General features: G+C 41.2%; 1 protein-coding gene across 1 annotated transcript in view; it reads left to right on the top strand.

The window, feature by feature from the left end:
- Nucleotides 1–1,139: 1,139 nt before the first annotated feature.
- fgfrl1a (fibroblast growth factor receptor like 1a) overlaps nucleotides 1,140–19,373 on the top strand; it is a 74,949-nt gene continuing 56,715 nt past the window's right edge. The window contains exons 1-2 of the mRNA XM_080774141.1: nucleotides 1,140–1,728; nucleotides 4,817–4,923. Coding sequence (XP_080630267.1) covers nucleotides 4,860–4,923 — 64 coding nt within the window. The 5' untranslated portion in view covers nucleotides 1,140–1,728; nucleotides 4,817–4,859. The remainder of the gene's footprint in view (nucleotides 1,729–4,816; nucleotides 4,924–19,373) is intronic.

The raw sequence follows: 19,373 nt of genomic DNA on the forward strand, positions 1-19,373 counted from the left end.
TATATTCATGTTGACACTTCATTGTGTACTGTTATGATTCACACGTTAGAATGTTCTTCTAAAGGGCGAGGGGGCAGTGCATTTTCCATTACTTTTTTCATTTTTTTATATATTTTTTTATGTTTATTTTATTTGAAAGTGAAATATCCCTTTAACTATATTTTGCTGTAGCTTGCTGGTAGTTCAACTACATTCATATGTGTGTGGCACATATGTAGTTCAACTACTTTTTTGGTCACGTTTTGTGTAGTTTAACTACGGTACTCAATCTTCAAACTACAATTTTGGGCAATTAATACATATTCATTTTATTTTACCCTTACTGTGTTCTTGCACCAGAATTATTAATATTGCAAAATTACACTGGTCAGTTTGCATGGCAAACACAGTCCAGATATTATGGCATGACATCCTTACAATGTTGAAATGGTGTTTCAACCAGTGTACTTTGGGATTCAAATTTGGGTACATCATGCATGAGCTATCATATCACAGCCTCTTTCTAGCTTCTTTCTTGCACAGATTTACACATGTTGACTATGACAAACACTGACTAAAACTAAATATTTTTTTGCTGTAAAAAACACTGGTGCAGTAATACACTTCAACCCACAGAGGTCGCTAGTGGCACACAAATTAATGCTGACTTTTTTCTTTTAAAAATTTTTGCACAGTCTATGGAATAAACTTATATTCACTGAGCCCTCACTGAGTTTGTCAAGATAGATAGAATGTCAATAGCAGTAGAATATACAACAAATAATCATAAACATAATATATGTTGAAGATAGTGATAATAATGATGGGGTAGAGATGATGATGATGATTAGCCTATTTGACAGAGCTTTGCTGTTTTAATCTGCTAATAATAATAATAATAATAATAATAATAATAATCATAATAATAATTACTACACAAGTTCACTTTTTAGAGGGTTATGCTATGTCTATGTAATATTAATGTTAATAATTAATAATCATAAAACAAAGATTCGTTGAAGCAGTTTGTTTAAACCTGTCAAATCCAGGGTTTAACAAACTGTTGAAGAGTTAATACTACAGTCCCTCCCCGAATTTGTCCGGTATTGTTCTGCCACCTGATTGGCTTAAAGTTCCGTGCTGGGACGGACCGTCGCACGACCACTATGCGCTGTTTGTTTTTCGCCTGCGGCCGAAACTTGGACAGCAAAGAGCCGGAGGCAATATGGGGAAAACACAGTCTGTTAAATAGACGAAAACGATAATGTTTTAACTCGGAAAAGCATCTATTTTTTTAAATCCAAACCGGCGGAAATATAGATTTACCTTTCTCTGTCCTCATAGTCCAGTTTAGTCACCTCTCGAACGATTTATGTGCGGACTAATAGCTGTATGACTGTCATTCAGAAATACTACAGACTCACGTGTTTGACCTTACTGTGATTATAGGAGTTTATTTCTACATGCCACTGGCGCTTGAGCCTTGATTTGTGTCTCTATCTGCAGGATTCTTTTGCAGCATTTTGAGGCAAGCAAGCAAGCAATTTAATTGGTCATAGATGACCAGGCGCAATTTCTATTGATAGCTACATTTTATTGTTATTGTTAAATCGATCGCTCTGAAAACGAAATGAGAGCCCGTCTATTCGAGGGTAGGTGAAGAATTTTGATTGATAAAGCATGGTATATTCGCCGGTTGCACGTGGATGACAGACCGTGGATAATTTCATCACTGCTGCAAATCATAAAGTAAGTTCCTCAATCATACAAAAAAATGTTGTGATGATGCAAAACACTTTACCAAGTAAATCAGCTTTTGCAAATTCATAAAAAAAATTAAAAAACCTATCTACCAATGTTGTTTAATGAATTTATAGCAACTTTTGGAAGTCATAATTGCGCATGAGTGGCGGCTGCGGCTCCGTCATGCCAGCAAATATAACACTTCCTGTTTACTTTCTGGTTGCGAGCTTGCAAATATAACGTCTTCAGAATAAAACCTCGTAATTAATTATTTTTATGCATTTATGTCTTTTTAAATGGCTTATACTACTAAAGTACTTATATGTGTCCTAAAAGGTTGTTACCGGTTGATTTTATTTGCTATTGATCCCCATTAAATGGACATTTTATAGTTTCTCACCTATTTAACAACAATACAGTAGTCAGTAGGCCTATATATTACGGTACATTATACTGTGTATCCAATGAGAAAACATACGTTTACATTGCCAAAGCAGAAAGAACAATACAGCAATACAATCAAAACAAAAAGTATATGAAGGTCAGAATCTTCAATAGTATCCATGTTGTAGGCCTATATGTATAGGCCTATGTCATTAATTATCTTCTATTAATTTGAACAATTTAGAATTAGGGATACACACTATAATCGCTAGCATAATCGGAATCGGCCATATCGGCCATAAATGCCATATCTCTATCGGATTGGTCTCAAAATAATCCCGATTATTTAATCGGTTTTCACCAGCAAAAAAATAATGAGGAGAGGTCTCTGAACGCGTGCGTATGTCAGTAAGTTGACCAGTTTTGTCCAGCGTCAATGAAACTATAGTCTGGAAATGGATAATTATTTACCTCTGACGCACTGGACGGCCCGCCACTTATTATTTTACACCTCTGCTGCTTAGCGGAGAGTGTGTGTTGTAGAGGAGGTCGCTCCGAACGCGTGTGTATGTCAGACCAGTTGTTTTTGGTCCAGTGTCCACTATAGTCTGGAAATGTCACTTTTTTACCTCTGACAGCAGTAGACGGTCCGCCACTTATTATTTTACACCTCTCCTGCCTAGCGAAGAGTGTGGTGTTGTAGAGGAGGTGTCTCTGAATGCGTGCGTTTGTCAGACCAGTTGAAACATAGAACCGTTTTTTGTCCATCATCCTCTTGACTCCACTATAGTCTGGAAATGTCACTTTTTTACCTCTGACCGCACTGGATGGTCCGCCACTTTTTATTTTACACCTCTGCTGCTTAGCGGAGAGTGTGGTATTGTAGAGGAGGTCTCTCCGAACGCGTGCGTATGCCAGACCAGTTAAAACATAGAACCATTTTTTGTCCAGCGGCCAATTTGTACTAGTATATTATTATTATTATTAATCAACTTACAAATTACATATACATAGTATACGGTATGTATAACTAGCTCTCAATGATGACGTAAGAAATATGTGGATTAAAGGACCCAATGCCAGAGTGTAATTGGTTTTCGATGGTGACGTAATGACAATATGTTTTTTACACCTAATAATTAGAAATTTCAAACGTTCCTTAACAGAAATACTGAGATTTGACAGTTCATAGCGGTCGAAAGTACTTGCGCGCTCTGCTTGCGCACTAGTTGGCCATTCATGGCCTACTAGTGTGCAACAAGCAAGTATGCACTCGACAGGGTGCAGTTCTAGTTATTATTATTATATATATTATTATTTTTTACAAAGATACTGTATAGCACTTGTATAGCATTGTTTAAATGCTTAATTTATAGTTCTAATTTGCAAATGAACAGTTTTTCAATTGATTTAGTTCACTCTATAGGTTACTCTTATTTTGAAGAGATCGTCCACCGGAAGTCTTATATTTTCTCGCTAATATTTGCTGGCAATACACTGCCGAGAGTGTCTTGGAAGCGGTGGATGCATGTGGTTGTGGGGAATGACATTCAATGCATGTTTCTTTTTGCCCATAATTATAATTACAAGACTGATTTGTGATCTACAACATATTAAGCCTAATGGACACGTTTATCAAGGCATTATGTGGTCCAAAGCAAGTTAGCATATGTATTGAATGTGAATGGAAATCAGATTAGACCATGCAGTAGCCCATAAGAAAATGTATCAACAGGTAGGCAGAAGAATAGCTTTGGGAAGAATGTAATATTTGGCCTTTAGAAAACTCATCCTTCTATGTAATAATGTTTGAACAGACATTTAAATATGGCCTGTCAATTATTTACTGCTCTCCCTGAAAGTGAATGTCAGAGAACTCTGTTCTGTTTGTTGATTCTGATATTTTGTGTGGGAGCCAGAATAGAATCGAAAAGTGCACTCTTCACATGCAGCACAACAAAGAAGACAAAACAAGGATCACAGCAGAATATAAAATAATTAATGCAGGTCAAAACTTTCGTTTTTTTTAATTGTCCTCTATAAGACTTTATGCTGACAGCCACCACAGCCACTTTCTAAGTAACCTATCAAAATGACCTGTAAAACTAAAAAGATCACAATGAATCTGTGGTTCACTCTGCATGCATGCATGTGATGCTCTGTTTTTAATTTCTTTATCCAAGCACATGATGCTGTGGTTTATTAACAGTTTCTTCTCCACCTGCACAAGAACAATTTCCAGCCTCCCATATTATCTTTATATATTTGTTTTGACTGTGCCTGTGTCTGCGATCCTATCTACCTTTGTTACCATTTCCTGTAACTGCAATGTTGAGGACTTGCACAAAAAAAGAATTACTTCTCATTTGTCATGGCACAATTAAGCTTTCACTGAACCCTGTGTACTCATCACCCCTAATTTTAGAAATGGTCCGTATTGTTTCCTGTTGAGGTTTCCGGTGGTGTAACGATTTCAGTTGGAACAAGCATCTCTGATGGGATGTGCCCACTAAATAACTTGAGGTTGAGTTACACTGTGGAAAACTACCACGAGCCAAATGGCATTAAGATTGGACTGTCTGTGGCCTTTCACTACTCTATCACTTTGGCACAGAGGTGATCATTTGCAGGGCTTATTCTGTTAACAACTTGGAAAGAAATGTACACATGTATTCATATTTGGTAAATGTGTGTTTCATGTTTTCCTCAGGTACAAAAGCTGAAACTGGTGACCGTCTGCTGTGCCATCCATAATGGAGTTTATGTGGCTCTTTCTGCTTTCAGCAGAGATGGTTCTGATTACTAGTGCTGCCAGGGGTGAGTGACATTACAATTTAGATGGTGGTTTGTGCGTGTGTTATGTTTTGCACTGTAATTAAAAGGAAAATATTATAAGATTAAATAAATAGGCTATTTAAAAATAGTGGCGACTAGTATGCATGCACGTGAACAAGAAAATCTGGGGTTAATCTCGCAAACCACTGGACCGATCAGTGTGCGCCAGTATGTCAACAATGTAAATCCCTGAACATCCTTTACGTGTTTTGTACCTTTCGAAAATATTAAACTTTTTCAAACTGAAAATTTATACTGGAATCCAAAGGAGATCGAGGCAAATAACGTCATATTGGGAAGTCAAGTCAATATGACATCACAGCATTATGACATGACAGTATGACACATTTAACATGACGTTGGAGCTCATGGAAGGTGCCCACTGCCTACACCTTAGATTCTCTCCCAATGTTTTTCTCTGGAAAATATAAAATGTTGCAACGTTTCATTATCCTGTAGTGGTAATGGTCTACATTGGAGTGCTTCTTTTAGATGCAACCTGTTTGATTATGGACTAACTTTGGACTCTTGCCCTGGTGGGAGGTTATTGTGATCCTTTAATTCATCAGCGAGTTATTCTTGTTGCCCTTAGGTTGAAGATCATGTTGTTCATAACGTTAGCCCCCGATATTGGTTTGCAAGATAACACAGCCTTTTCTAGAATTTCTACCATTTTAAATAATACACAAATTAATCAAATTAAAATAATACAATCTTGAGAACACATCAGTTTGTGTGTGCTTATAGTATGTTGAAAAACAGGCGATAAATGGGTAATGCTTCAAAAGTTTGTTAGTTGCGACTTAGTTAAAACCTAGTTGAAACTTGTTGAAACTTGCATTGTATAAAGTCCTGAAATGTGATAGAAACTCAGCTGCAACAGCTGCAAGCATCTCAAACTTTGAAACAAGCAGCCATTCAAAACGCTAACATGCCCCATGGATAAGATCGGACGATCTGTTGAATGTTTGTAGATTGGCTATTTTTTTGCAAGACATTTGGTGTAGAGGGTAAAAAGGAGTGCACCCTGGGGGCCCGGTCAACAGAGTATAGGGCTTAAGTGATTAATATTTACTAGATAATTTACTCCGTTGCATTCAGTAATCTGAAGACCTCAGTGTTCTGCTGACAGAACCCTCATTGTTGAAGTTCTTGAAGTCTTTCCTGGACTCATTCATTGCTGTGGGCTCTCTTTGAGTGGCCAGTCTTGCACCCACAATTGTTTAATTCCCCCCCCCCCCCCTAGAAAACAGAGAGCTTTTTTTTTTACTGTGTCCTTGAGCATGGCGTTTAATTGTACTGGGAATCTCCCCGGTGTGTGAATACATATAAGCTTAACTGTGGATGTGTAAAGGGCATGGAAGTACAGTCAAATGCCCCTGGACAGATGAGGGTTAATTACATTTTTTATGTTTTTATTGTTTTTTTCCCTTTTTTCTTTTCTTTCTTAAAACTGATGCCGCCTGTTATTGAGATCAGACCCAGCGATGAGAGTTCAGAGTGAACAAAGATGCATTCAGCGTCAGGAAACCAGGCAACCATGCAGACACGGGCCAAATGTAAACACAGGGCCATAGACTGCAATGAGATGAGATTAGATTAGCCCATTAGGGACGTTTGCTGTGCAATGCCACAGCATTTCCTCCCCCTCAGTATCTGAATGAAACTGAAAGGGCACGCGCACGCACACACACACACACACACACACACACACGCACGCACGCACGCACAGAAATGGAGCAGTAGCTTGAGTAGATAGGAAGGGACAGAAAAGGGAAGAAGTCGTTTCAGAAACATGAAGAAAAGACAGGGATACAGAAAGTAGAGAAAAGTTAAGTTAAGAAATGTTAGAAGGGGTTAGGAGAAGAACGGAGCAAGGGACACAAGGAGGATGTAATGAAAATGAATATAGATAATAGGAGAGAGGAAGGAGGACAGAGGAGAGGACAAGGCGAGGAAACAGGGAGAGTGCGAAGACAAAGAAGCAATAGAGAAATACTATACATTTAAAGGAAGTTGATGACTGACTCCATAGACTGATGCTAATGCACTGTAGCGAATGGATGACAACCTCTACCATTCAGTTCTGTTGGGATCTGGATGTTATTTTGTAAAAGAAAATGCTGGAATTTTGGGTCTATTGGGAGTTCCCAATAGACTAAGTCATCTCTACGATGTAGTCAGCACAGTGACATTAATAATAATTTAGTCCCCACTCTTTAAGTTGAAATGGAGATCAAAACAAGGTTCTATTACAGACCCGGTTTCAAAGTTATTGAGGCCTAAAAATCAATAAAGTGTGGCCTTATGAACATCAGGTACATAACCTACTTAACTGTACATAAATGCAATACATAGATTTTACGCCCTCTCAGAGGTTATTTTTTGAGTGCTTGGATGAGAATCGCTCATCCAGGGGGGGGGGGGGGGGGGGGTCCTCCAGTGCATCTTCACCATCATCCACACACAGTTCAATACCATAGAGAAAAAAGAAAAAGACATAATATTGCACATTGCCACACTGGTTCAGATAGCCCAATCTCCAAGCCCATCTCCATATTCACATTTTCATTTCTTCCCCCCTAGGGTCTAACCTAGGGAAGGGAAGTCCAATCTATTATGGGGCAATGAGCTCTTTTTTCAAAGTTTTAGTTCCTGTTGATCCTAGAAGCACCGACCTACACTTTTAACTCAACTTTTATCTCCGTTGAGACCCTGTTTGATTTTGCATAGAAATAATAACTAAACAAACAAAAAACACACTGGGACACTTTGATACCCCAGTAATGATGGAAAATGCTAATGTTCTGTAGCCTAGTCAGGGTACATTTAATTTAGCACAAAGTGTACTTAAGGTGCATGTAAGGGTCTATTACAGTTAAGGAAATTGCCTTCTTTGACTTGAGTTGTTTTGGCTTCAGGTATGTAATGTCCGCTCATGTAACCTTCCCTAACGTTGCCACTGGTGGGGTTAGATTTTGTTTTTGGTATTATAAATATCAGCTGGCATCTAAAACATTTATTTTTCTAAAACCTATCAAGGGTTGTGGATCAGGGTTATGCTGCTAGCATGGCTGTCACTCCAATCTTCAATGGCCAGTGTTTTAATGAGCGTTGGTAGTTTTCTTGGTGTGTGGGGAATGCAGCTATTTTATGCTGTGAGCAGTGAGACAGAGAGCATGAGAGAGACGGACAGATAGAAATATGGGTGAAGCTGTGCGAATAGAGAGAACTGCAACAGGACCAGAGGTGCAGGTCGTGCACCCTTCGTTGTCTGTGTGTGGTGGTTTGTACATTCAGTAAATACAATAGATTTGAGAGCCGGGGAGTGCTAGCATTTTTAGAACCCCAGCATGTTCCCTCCAACTATTCTGGAGGGAACATTAGCCACAAATAGCCGATCTACAATCTCACAATGCATCATGTAGATGCGATCTTGTAGATGTGTTATTTCTGAAGAAAGGAAACAGCCGAACAAGTACAGTTCTTTGTAACACAGGCCCGACTTACTAAGAATAATTCCAGCGTAACCTCTCCATAAACACTTATCTATAGAGTGAGAAAGGTGCAGATAACACAGGCACAGAAACACAAATATAGAGAGGCCAAAACACAAATAGATGATAAAAACAATGGACACACACACACACACACACACACACACACACACACAGAACAAGAGCGCACATTAATTGAAAACAACTGAATAGACATCCAGAATAATAGAATGGAAGAAGACAGACAATGTATTGAGCCAAGTGTAAACAAAAACATAGACATATTCTGCAAACATAATATGCAACTAGAATACACTGTTCATAAATACTATGGGATACTCCTCATGCAGTGAAAGAAGTACGAGGTCAGTCCATTGCTCTCCCCAGGATGGCGCAGGGAGTGTAGCACCTAGGATTACATTAGATAATTGACACTGGGTGAAAAAACTTGGATACAAAATCGTGGGATAAAAAAATAAATAAAATAAATACTACGGGGTAAATGGACACACACACACACACACACACACACACACACACACACACACACACAAAACCTTCCCTGGCCCACAACCCCTTTACAACCTCCTGTTTCACATACAGTCATTACGTAGGAATGTAATTACCAGGGCAATGTTAATTAAGCTAGGTGGGAAAACATTACAGCAGTGCAAAGAGGATGAGAGAATGAGGCTGCTAGCAAGCCTGGCATGCAGAGCACTTGAGCTAGCTTAGTTTTAAGCAGCTAATGTTCCCCCGTGGAATCAATGCAACATGTCCTGGTGGGCACTTTTATGCTAAGACCCAACATTCAGCTTTTTACTATAGCTCCAAACATGTCTGAACTCAGGTAAGCTTATTGGCATTGTTGCTATTGAGGAGCAATACATGTTTTTTTTAATTTACATGGGGGGAAATGTCATGAAGAGAGAGCGAGAGATGAGCAGGAGAGAGCAGCATATTCAAACAGCAGCATAGATGGGCTACAATCACGATTTCACTTGGTATAACTCACTTGGCACGCACGCACACACACACACACACACACACACACACACACACACACACACACACACACATACACAATAGAGCCTTTATTGTGTGTGTGTGTGTGTGTGTGTGTGTGTGTGGTTTTTTTTTTTTTAGCGGTGCACGTGTTGATTACATAGTGATTAGCAGACAAAAGACAGCTTCAAAAGGTCTAAAACACTCAGTTAGTACCTCTTGTTAAATCTTAATGCCAAATGCTGTCCAGCTGTTTTTGTTAGCTCAGTGGTAAAAATAATGTTGGGTTCCTAGATTGGCTCAGTCATAAGTAACTCGGCATGTATCTTGCACTGGTGCTTATATGCACATTGGTAAATACAGTATTATTCCCAGGGTCCCATCACCCTGATCTGATGCAGTAACACTACTGTACTGTAGTGTGTATCATCCACTGTCCTACAGTTGCTTAAAAAACTTTCACTTAAGCCCTATTCAGTATATCAGTACTACATTGTACAGCAAATAGCGAAAATAGCTGATCTACCCACTCACAACGCGTCATGATGCAATGCAACAGTATGACATTCCCGAAATAGTTGAACCTTAAAGTTAAACTATCACCGTCTGTGTCTAAGTGAATAAGGTGATTAGTCAGTTAGGCACTTAGGAGTGCATATACAGTATAATGGGCTGTTATGTTCACATTATATTCACTTTTTTTTTAGTTTATTTTATTATACATTTCAGTGAAAATGTTTTAAAGGACCTTACTTGCATATCAGGGCAGGGATCTCGCTTGACCCCTAGGTTTAGTTAAGCCTATATTAGCATCTTTAAGAGGTTTGGGTTTTATTGGCCTGTGGTTGTTAGAGGCTATTAGTGCAAGTTAAGATAAAGTCAATGTTAGCTTTGACACTGTCATGGAGGGGCAATAATAAGCCTGTCTGGCTTCTTAAAAGCGTGTGTGAGAGCGGGAGGGAGAGGGAGACAAAGGAAGAAGATAAGATAAAAAAGTAGGAGGTCATAGAAAGAGCGAGAAAGAAAGAAAAACATTTAAATTACAGCAGGAGTGTTGAATGTCTGACACACACTAACGCACGCACACACACAGTAATCGTGTGATCTCATGCTCACATGGGTGTAGTTAGAGTGTGTTTATCAGCAGTAGGTCAACAAAGGAGAAAAGTGTGTTTGGAGAATTGGGGCAAAATGGGGGGGGGATAAATGAGAGGGAAGATAAAGTAATGTATTTCTCTAAAAGTCACTGGAAGGAATCAAGCATTTTATCCACACTTTCCACCCTAGTTAATCTTTGTGAACGCCATTCCTATATTCATCAAATGGCATACTTAGTTTCTCCTTTTTGAAAGCATTTAAAGAATTTGTAATAATAACTGCATATTCAGTCCTACTGTTTCCAATTTGAGTGGAGGAAGTGTTTGGAACAGCAATCTTTCAAATAGAACGCACAGTAATGGAAAACGATAATAATAACCCTTGTGATATTTTGAATGCTTTCTCTCCACTTCTGTACTCCATCACCTCTGTTCTCTCTCTCCCTTACTGTGGACTGAGACTGTAGTCGGGGTCATCCCTATGTTCCCCTGGTTCTATGTTCCCCACTCACCCGGCCCCCCAAAAGAGGTTCTATGTTCTCCCCACTCACCCGGCCCCCCAAAAGAGGTTCTATGTTCCCCACTGAACCATGGAGGCTGTGGACTAAATTCGGCCATATGTGCTGACCTCATCACATTTGTGATGACAGCTATGGCTGCTTTCCTCCCATGACAACCCCCTAGTTTCATATGTCACATGCTACTTAAAGAATGATGAAATTTAGACTTTTTCTTTTTGCCTTGTATAGGATGTCAATGGTATGGTCACATATGCTAATAACTCAAATTTCCCACGGGAGAATTTCAAACTTTTAGTACATACACAAAGTCTCCTTTTATTGATTTCAGCTGTTACAATTGCAAACATGACCCACTTTAATTAACTTCCATCTAAATTATTAGCTTAATCCCCATACATGGGAATGCCCCCATATATGAATGAATACAGCCGAGAACACAATGTGAGTCTATTTTGAAAATTGACAGAAAGAAAACAACTTTTTGCATTTCAAAAGTTGTATTCTGATTAAATACTTTAGGGCATGTAAAAGAGGGTGACATTTATTTATATAAATATCGTCCATGTAAATGCAGTTAATGGCAAACACTATCCGCAAAACACTCTCCACATGCCTTCGGCCTGGTGGAGACAATAATGGACTGTGTTGAAAACCACTGCTCTAGTCTATGCCACCAAGATGGCCACCAGGGTGCCCCTAGGTCGCCCAAAGGGCAGGTTTCTGATAGTAACTTCTCCCCATTATGTTCCGTTATGTGTGTTTGAAATTCAAAATTAATATTTCCTGCATTTCTGGGTGAGCGGGGGACATAGAACCTTTTTTTAGAGGAAAATGGGGAACATAGAACCTTTTTTAGTTGAGTGGGGAACATAGAACCCTGGGAACATAGAACCTTTTTTGCGGTGGTAAGTGAGGAACATAGAACCTGGGGAACAGATGGGTACGCTCCCCTGTAGTCGTGTTCACTCTCTCTTACAGAGATGAAGTACTGGTAAAGCATAGTGTGGACTGTTCTTTCTTTCTTACAGAGATGAAGTATAGTATCGTGTGGACTGCTCTCTCTTTCTAGATCTTATATAGTGTGGTGTACAGAGTTATAATGGTCTGAGTGGTGGTCAATGCTACAGCACCAAGGGTCAAAGTACTGTGTGTGCGTGTGTCAGAGAGGTCAGAGAGAGCGCATGCCAGCATCATAGGAGGCTGCAATAACACACCAGGAACCCCCACTGGACTACAGACATCCCTGTTATACCATTATCCCACACGCATGCATCCCCGCTGTGTCTACTTGTCATGTTTGTTGTTTTATGTTGTGTGTGTGTGTGTGTGTGTGTGTGTATACAACATGGCATGTTGTATCCAAAAATGGATCCTGAATTCCGTCTTCATAATTTGATGGGCTATTTATGAAGATTGCAACCTTTTTACAACTAGCATACTCATTCTGTTTATTCAAAGTGACTGTCGCCACTCTGCAGTTATCAATTAGATTTAACATAATTGTCTCTCTCTTGTTCGACGGGTACCTCTGATACCTTATGTCAACCCCTGTGTCTAGTTAACATTATATGTATATCTCATTCACTTTAATTTCCCTTTGCTCCCCACTGCCACTTTCTTTCTGTCTCTTTCCCTTCTGTACTCCTCAGACCACTCTTTGTACCCCGCCCTTCCCCATCTCGGCTGTCTCCAGTCCCCCCACACACACACACACACACACACACACACACACACACACACACACACACACACACACACACACACACACACACACAGACAGATCGACACAGTCTCCAGCTGTTATTCCTGGTGGCGTTACAAATGAGATGGTGAAAGGTGATCTCTAGGACGGGAGACACACACTTTTGTTTTCTTTGGGCTTCAGCCCGTCAGCCTGGGGGGGGGGGGGGGGGAGCATTTCCCCCAAAGCAGCTGTGTGTGTGTGTGTGTGTGTGTGTGTGTGTGTGGTAGATGTATTCATGCATGCATGTTGTTATACAGTGTATGCTTGTATGTGCATGCCTGCCTGTGTGTGTGTGTGTGTGTGTGTACTGATAGGATCGTGTGTAAATGTGAGCGTAAGAGATCAGACAGCAGAATGACAGATTCAGAGAGAAAAAGCTGAAACATGAAATAGAACGATTGTGCGCAACAAACAAACAATACCATAATAAGATCAAACATGATTGACATCTGACAGACAGACGTTTGCGGGCTCCTCTTTCCTCCTCTGTACCCCCCCCCCCCCTCCCCATGTTGTTTATTGGATGTACAGATGACCTCTGACCGCAGGAAGTGGAAGCTGATTAGTGGCAGGATGTTGAAGCAGACAGACTTGTTACTGCTGGAGTTTGTAGCTCTGGCATAAATAGGGTCAAGCTCTCTTTCTGCAGCTTAAGTTTCCATCCAACTGTTTTCATGCGTGACGTTGACGTAACTATCAAATTAGAAAACGGAACGGAAACGCAACAAAACAATACAGGAAAGTTGTTTTGTTTTCATTTACTTTTATGGGAATGAAATGTGGTTTTATTTGATTCTTAAAACCCTTTTTATATTGTGTCCTGAAAAAGAGCTACACGAGTGAAATTCATGTTGTTCTTATTCTTTTTGCTTAAATGTTATTATGTGACCGCATGTTTATTCGGTTCAACTCTATTCTGCTCAAAAAGACTTCATTGGCATCAAACGCAATTATTCATCCTCTTGGCAGAACAAAATCAATTACTTGAACATAATGACATTATATTGAAAAGGGCTCTAGTGTAGTATTACACTGCATTACACATACATTATTCCATGTTGCAACTAGAGGCTTCATAAGATGAATGTTGGCCCATGAGTCAATGCTCATTTCTCTCCACATCTACAGTACATCATTCCTGTCGTTCTCCTCTGTATTCTAACGATGCAAACATCTTCATGAATATATTCGAGGAAAGAGAGACATAATTGTTCTGGGACTTTTCTTTTCCTTTTTTCCCCATTGCATTGGCATGGGTCGCGTGCAGAATGGCAGACGGAAAGAAAACAACGCACAGAAGTTAAAGACCTACTTGCAATGCGCGCACACACGCTCGCACGCACGTGCACACACACACACACACACACACACACACACACACACACACACACACACACACACACACACACACACACACACAGGTCTTTTTTCCTCAGTGCCAGCTGTCGATGTGGAATCCACACTGCAGTTGGAATGTGAGAGGACTGTGAGAGATGTGGGGGTGGGTTCGTAAGGACAGGAATTCTGCAGGGGACAGACCCTGCTGAATGTTAATGCATGTGCATTCAACATGCACATATACCGTGTGTGTGCATTCAACATGCACATATACCGTGTGTGTGTGTGTGTGTGTGTGTGTGTGTGTGTGTGTGTGTGGCACTGTGCGCGTGTGCATGTGCACACACAGGTTCTCCTACCAGTAAAGTGTGGTTTTGTGTTGGTGTGTTTTCATGTGTGACAGCCTTTCTCAAATGTCATGATTTCATCCACAATCTGTCACAGATGGTGTTTACGCAAGGTTACACTTGATATCCTTTAGTCTAAACCATGGCTGAGGTCAGTTCCCTTTCCCTTCTGTCCATTTCACATTTCATTGTTTCATTGACATACAGTAATTGTTATAAACCCTCTGTTTTATGAACCGTTTTTAAATGAATACATCCACATCAGAGTGGTTTGACAAGCCAGTTTGAAAACTACTGACTGAATGGAGCTCCTATGCTCCCTTTTTGGTTTGGATTTTGGTGACCCCTTGATCTTATCCCGACCACCAGCTCTTAGGCCAAACTCTCCTCTTGCACACAAGCTATCAGTGGCCAGATGACTTGGAACAGCATGACCTCTAGGGCAGTGGTTCCCAAACTCGTTCATGTCAAGGACCCCCAAATTGACACTAATTAGCCCGCGGTTCAATTTCAAGGACCCCCCAGTTTGACATGCATTAGTCTATATGTACCCCCATTTAACGGCATTTCTATCTCTGGGACCCCCAATTTATGTTGTAAAATCAATGTTCATTTAACTCTGAGAGTAACGGTCCATTTGGTTCCATTTGTACACTCTGCGGGTCCATTTGGTTCCATTTGTACACTCAGAGTTACAGACGCACCATTTGGTTACAAACTATAATTTAGCTGGGGACCCCCTGGAACTCCTTCAAGGACCCCTGGGGTTCCCGGACCCCACTTAGGGAACCACTGCTCTAGGGGCCGCTAGCAGCACTTTGGTGCAAACTGGTGCAAAATTTCCCAAAACCCAACATTCTTCTAAACTTTGTCGTAAAAGTTTTCATTTTCGGACATGCCCAAAAGAGGAAGGTCAATACCCCACAACAATGAGACATTCCACCTACGGCCACGGTGTGCTAACAAACATCCAGCTGAAACCCCTGCTAGCCTAGTTAGCTCTGTCCATGATTTTCCTCCTGCGTTAACTAGGTCCTCTGGTTGTCACACTGGTCAGCTCAGGATATTAACTAGAGCTAATCCTCCTGCTGTTGTTGGCACCAGTACCACAGCAGGACACAACGGGCCTATTCTCATGGGAGGCCACTTACATGTCATTAACAAAGGTACTTATGATAAGTCCATTTTCTGGGTTTTGTCATGTTGTCAGGGCTCCGGGAAAGAGTGGGTGGTTGGGTTGTAGTTTTTTGTTCTTTTGTGTCTCTAAGGAAAAAAGGGAATTGTAGTGTTAGTTGTCATTGTTTTCCTTGTCTTTTTCGCGCATGCACGCACACACACACACACACACACACACACACACACACACACACCAACCAACCATACAGAGCGAGAGATTAACCCAGTTTGACAAGTGGCATGATGACTGATTCATTTCTATTGGCATTCTGGGATTATTTTATCTCACTGTGGTGTGCGTGTGTGCGTGCGTGCGTGCACACATGAGGACACAGCATCAATCAGCACTTTTCTACTGTGTTGTGCATGAAGTCATGCACCAATTGAGTGGGTGAATGTTTTGATATTATTGTTTAAGTTGAATCTACTTCAACACAGATGTTGGCATTTAGAAAATGTCTAACTCTGTTCGTGTTGTCACACAGCCTCCATATGGTCATACTTTCTATGTATACAATAGATTAGACATTATTGAATGATGTGAGACACGTTTAGCACACACAGGCCGCAAATGTAACACACGCCCCCCCCCCCCCCCCCCCCTCCACATAATACATTCCACACACATTCAGCCATAACTTAGTCTGCTAACTTAGGTAGCAGACCAACAACACTCAGAGTACGAACCCTGTTTCACGATCACTTGCAGGAGGAATGATTTGTTTATATGAGGACGTATGTTTGTGTGTGCGCGTAAATGTCTGACTCCCCACCCACTGAACCAGAAAACACATAGGCGGAGGAGGAATAATAGGAGGAAGGAATTGAAGGAGGTAGTGTAGATCATGGATTCTCAACCTTGTTTGTTTTAAGGACCGTTTGATCTGCATTAGGTCATAGACCCTGATTTGATACAATTTGTATCTCTGGGACCGCAATCTACACGGTAACGTCCTCCGTGTTCATTTAACTCTTGACTCTTGAGAATGTACAAACGGAAGCAAGTGGGCCCATAAGAATCAATTTTGTTCCATTTCTACAATCTTGGAGTTACAGAACTGTAAGGGTCCATTTGGTTCCTACTATCAATCACTTAGCTCAGACCCCCTGGGAATCTCTCGGGGGTCCCCCGGACTCCATGTTGAGAACCATTGAAGTAGAATTACAAGTGACTGCCAGTTAGATTAGTCTCATCCTTCTACATTAGTGATGTTATACCATTAAGTTGTTGTTTTGTTATTGCTTGATTGGTGTCAGTAGGTGTTTCTGTTGTCATTTTTCTCCTTACCTCTATTATCTTCTGCCCAGCACTCTTATCACAAATCACAATCTCTGTTTCTTTCTCTCGTACTGCCTGGAGTTGTTGTCTTTCCCTCTGTTTGTAAATGTTGTCAGTATACGGCATGCCTTCTTTAGAGCAAATATTCTCAGTTGGCCACAGCGTGTGTGTGTGTGTGTGTGTGTCATACGAGAGTTTGTGTTATCAGTGTTGTTAATGAGTAACAGTGTCTGCCTCCAGAGTGCTGATAAGTCAGGTCGAGGACACAAGTGGACACACACACACACACACACACACACACACACACACACACACACTCTCAGACACTGCCAACTATGTGTGCCAACTATATCTTATCTTATACCCACTGTCTTGTGTTATCTGTTAGGCACGAGGCACTCCACAGTCCATAATGGAACACACACTCACACACACAGCTCAAATAGAAAATGTGGCATTAATCGTTTACATTTTGCTATATATATAATTATATATATATTTGCTGTATTGGTAATGTATTATTTTTCTTTCTGCCTTTCTGTCTTCCTTCATCATTCCTTCAATTGTTGTGTCGTCGTCGTCGTCCCCACATCACGTATTGACATTGATTGAAACTGGATAGACTTGAGGCCTGGAATGCGTGCATACACCAGCAGCACCTGCCATAGTTACACTTTTGGCTTGGAGGGAATTTGCAGCCTAACAAGTGTTTATCAGAGGTCATTGGTGAAGGTTGCCTCGGCCAAACAGTGAGGCTGTTGACATGCTCTGTCTGTTCCTGACGTAAAGTTAGGACCTATACTTGTATATTCTGTATACTGTATATTCCCATTATATAACGGCAACAGACAATAGAACAGTAGAATGTGACCGTATTTTAGTGATGTATAGCTGTGTGTTCACCTCCGACCCATCTGTTGACATTAAGGTCCTCAGCTGGTTCCGGCTCCGCTGAAGACATCAGAGTTTTCTACGTATACAGGACCAGTAAAATGGTCATTTGGACATGTGCACAAGTTTAGTAACACACAGACAGACACACACACACAGACACACACACACACACACACACACACACACACACACACACACACACACACACACACACACACACACACACACACACACACACACACACACTGGCCTGGAATAGTACTCATGGCCTCTGACCTACTTTCCATCTCAGCTGGCCTGCTTATCACCCTTTTTAACCATACCCTCTTCTCTGCTTCACTCTTTTCTTTTCTCTCTTCTGCTCCCTCTTGTTAGCTTGTTCTCTCTTTCTTTCACCCTTCTCTCGTCCCCTTCCCCCTCTCCCTCCTCTTTGTTCATGTGTTGATTGGCACAGAGGTTTTGCACTTAAGCTTACCCTACCTTCCCACCAGGGTTTTGAGCGCAGTTCGGTTCGGCAAGGTAGACTAGAGAGCAACTTCAGCTGGTTTATCCACCTCAGCCCGGTCCAGTTGTAACCACGCGGAATCGCGCTGTTCTCCCTGGAAGTTGATGCCCGGTTCTTGGGCTGATGGGAGGGTTCAAATGACATAGGTAATCACTGATTGGTTAAAAATAACACAAGGTCGTGTCGTGTTGTTTCTTGTCGGTCAGTCGAGTCCATCCGTGCCAAACTGTGTATCTACACGTCATTATTCCTGTGTGTCTATCATGAGAGAGCCTCGGTAACCGTCCATTGCTCTCGTCCTCTTTCATCTGCGTCTCGTATCTTCTGTGTCCGTCTCATCTGTAGCTGAAGGTATACTTATATGCATGTTCTCCGTTTCGGGATCTCTGAATAACAAAAACAGATAATCTACGTGGCTGTTGTTTGGATAAACTGCAACAAGGCATAAATGTTGCATATTATGCATGTCATCGTCATTGTAGTTTTTCAAACGCCTCCGGACTCTTCACTCATCCCCCCTCGCTAGTGGAAACACGCAATCGGCACGGAGTCGCGTGACACTGTAATGTGTTGTGACTGCAGGTCGCATTTACTATGAAAACGTTCATTTCCCGTTCGTTAGTTAGTCCGTCACCTGACTAACTAACCATATAAGGTCTCGTGACATGTGACATCATCAGGGATGGAGATCCCTGATGTCATCAACATTAAGCCCATATATGAGCTGACCTGTTATGACCTTCCATATGTTGATCCTTCCCCATCCATCCTTCCTCTTCGATGTCTCTCTTTTGACTGATACCTGTCCATTCAAACTGTAGACGTTGATCTGACCTCATCAAACCCTGTACACTCAAGACACGCGCCAAACATGGCCAGTACATAATTAATTCCATATGTTGATCTGACCCCCCATGCCGAAGCGCCAGCACTCACCCAGCTGTTTGCTGTCACCCAGGCGGATGCGTGCACGCGACCTCCCTTTAGGGCGAGGCCGCCCGCTTCTCGCCCTCACTGGTAGTAGTCCCT

This window comes from Protomyctophum bolini (genome assembly GCF_963924005.1).
Source record: "Protomyctophum bolini genome assembly, chromosome: 10".
NCBI classification, from domain to species: Eukaryota; Metazoa; Chordata; class Actinopteri; order Myctophiformes; family Myctophidae; genus Protomyctophum; species Protomyctophum bolini.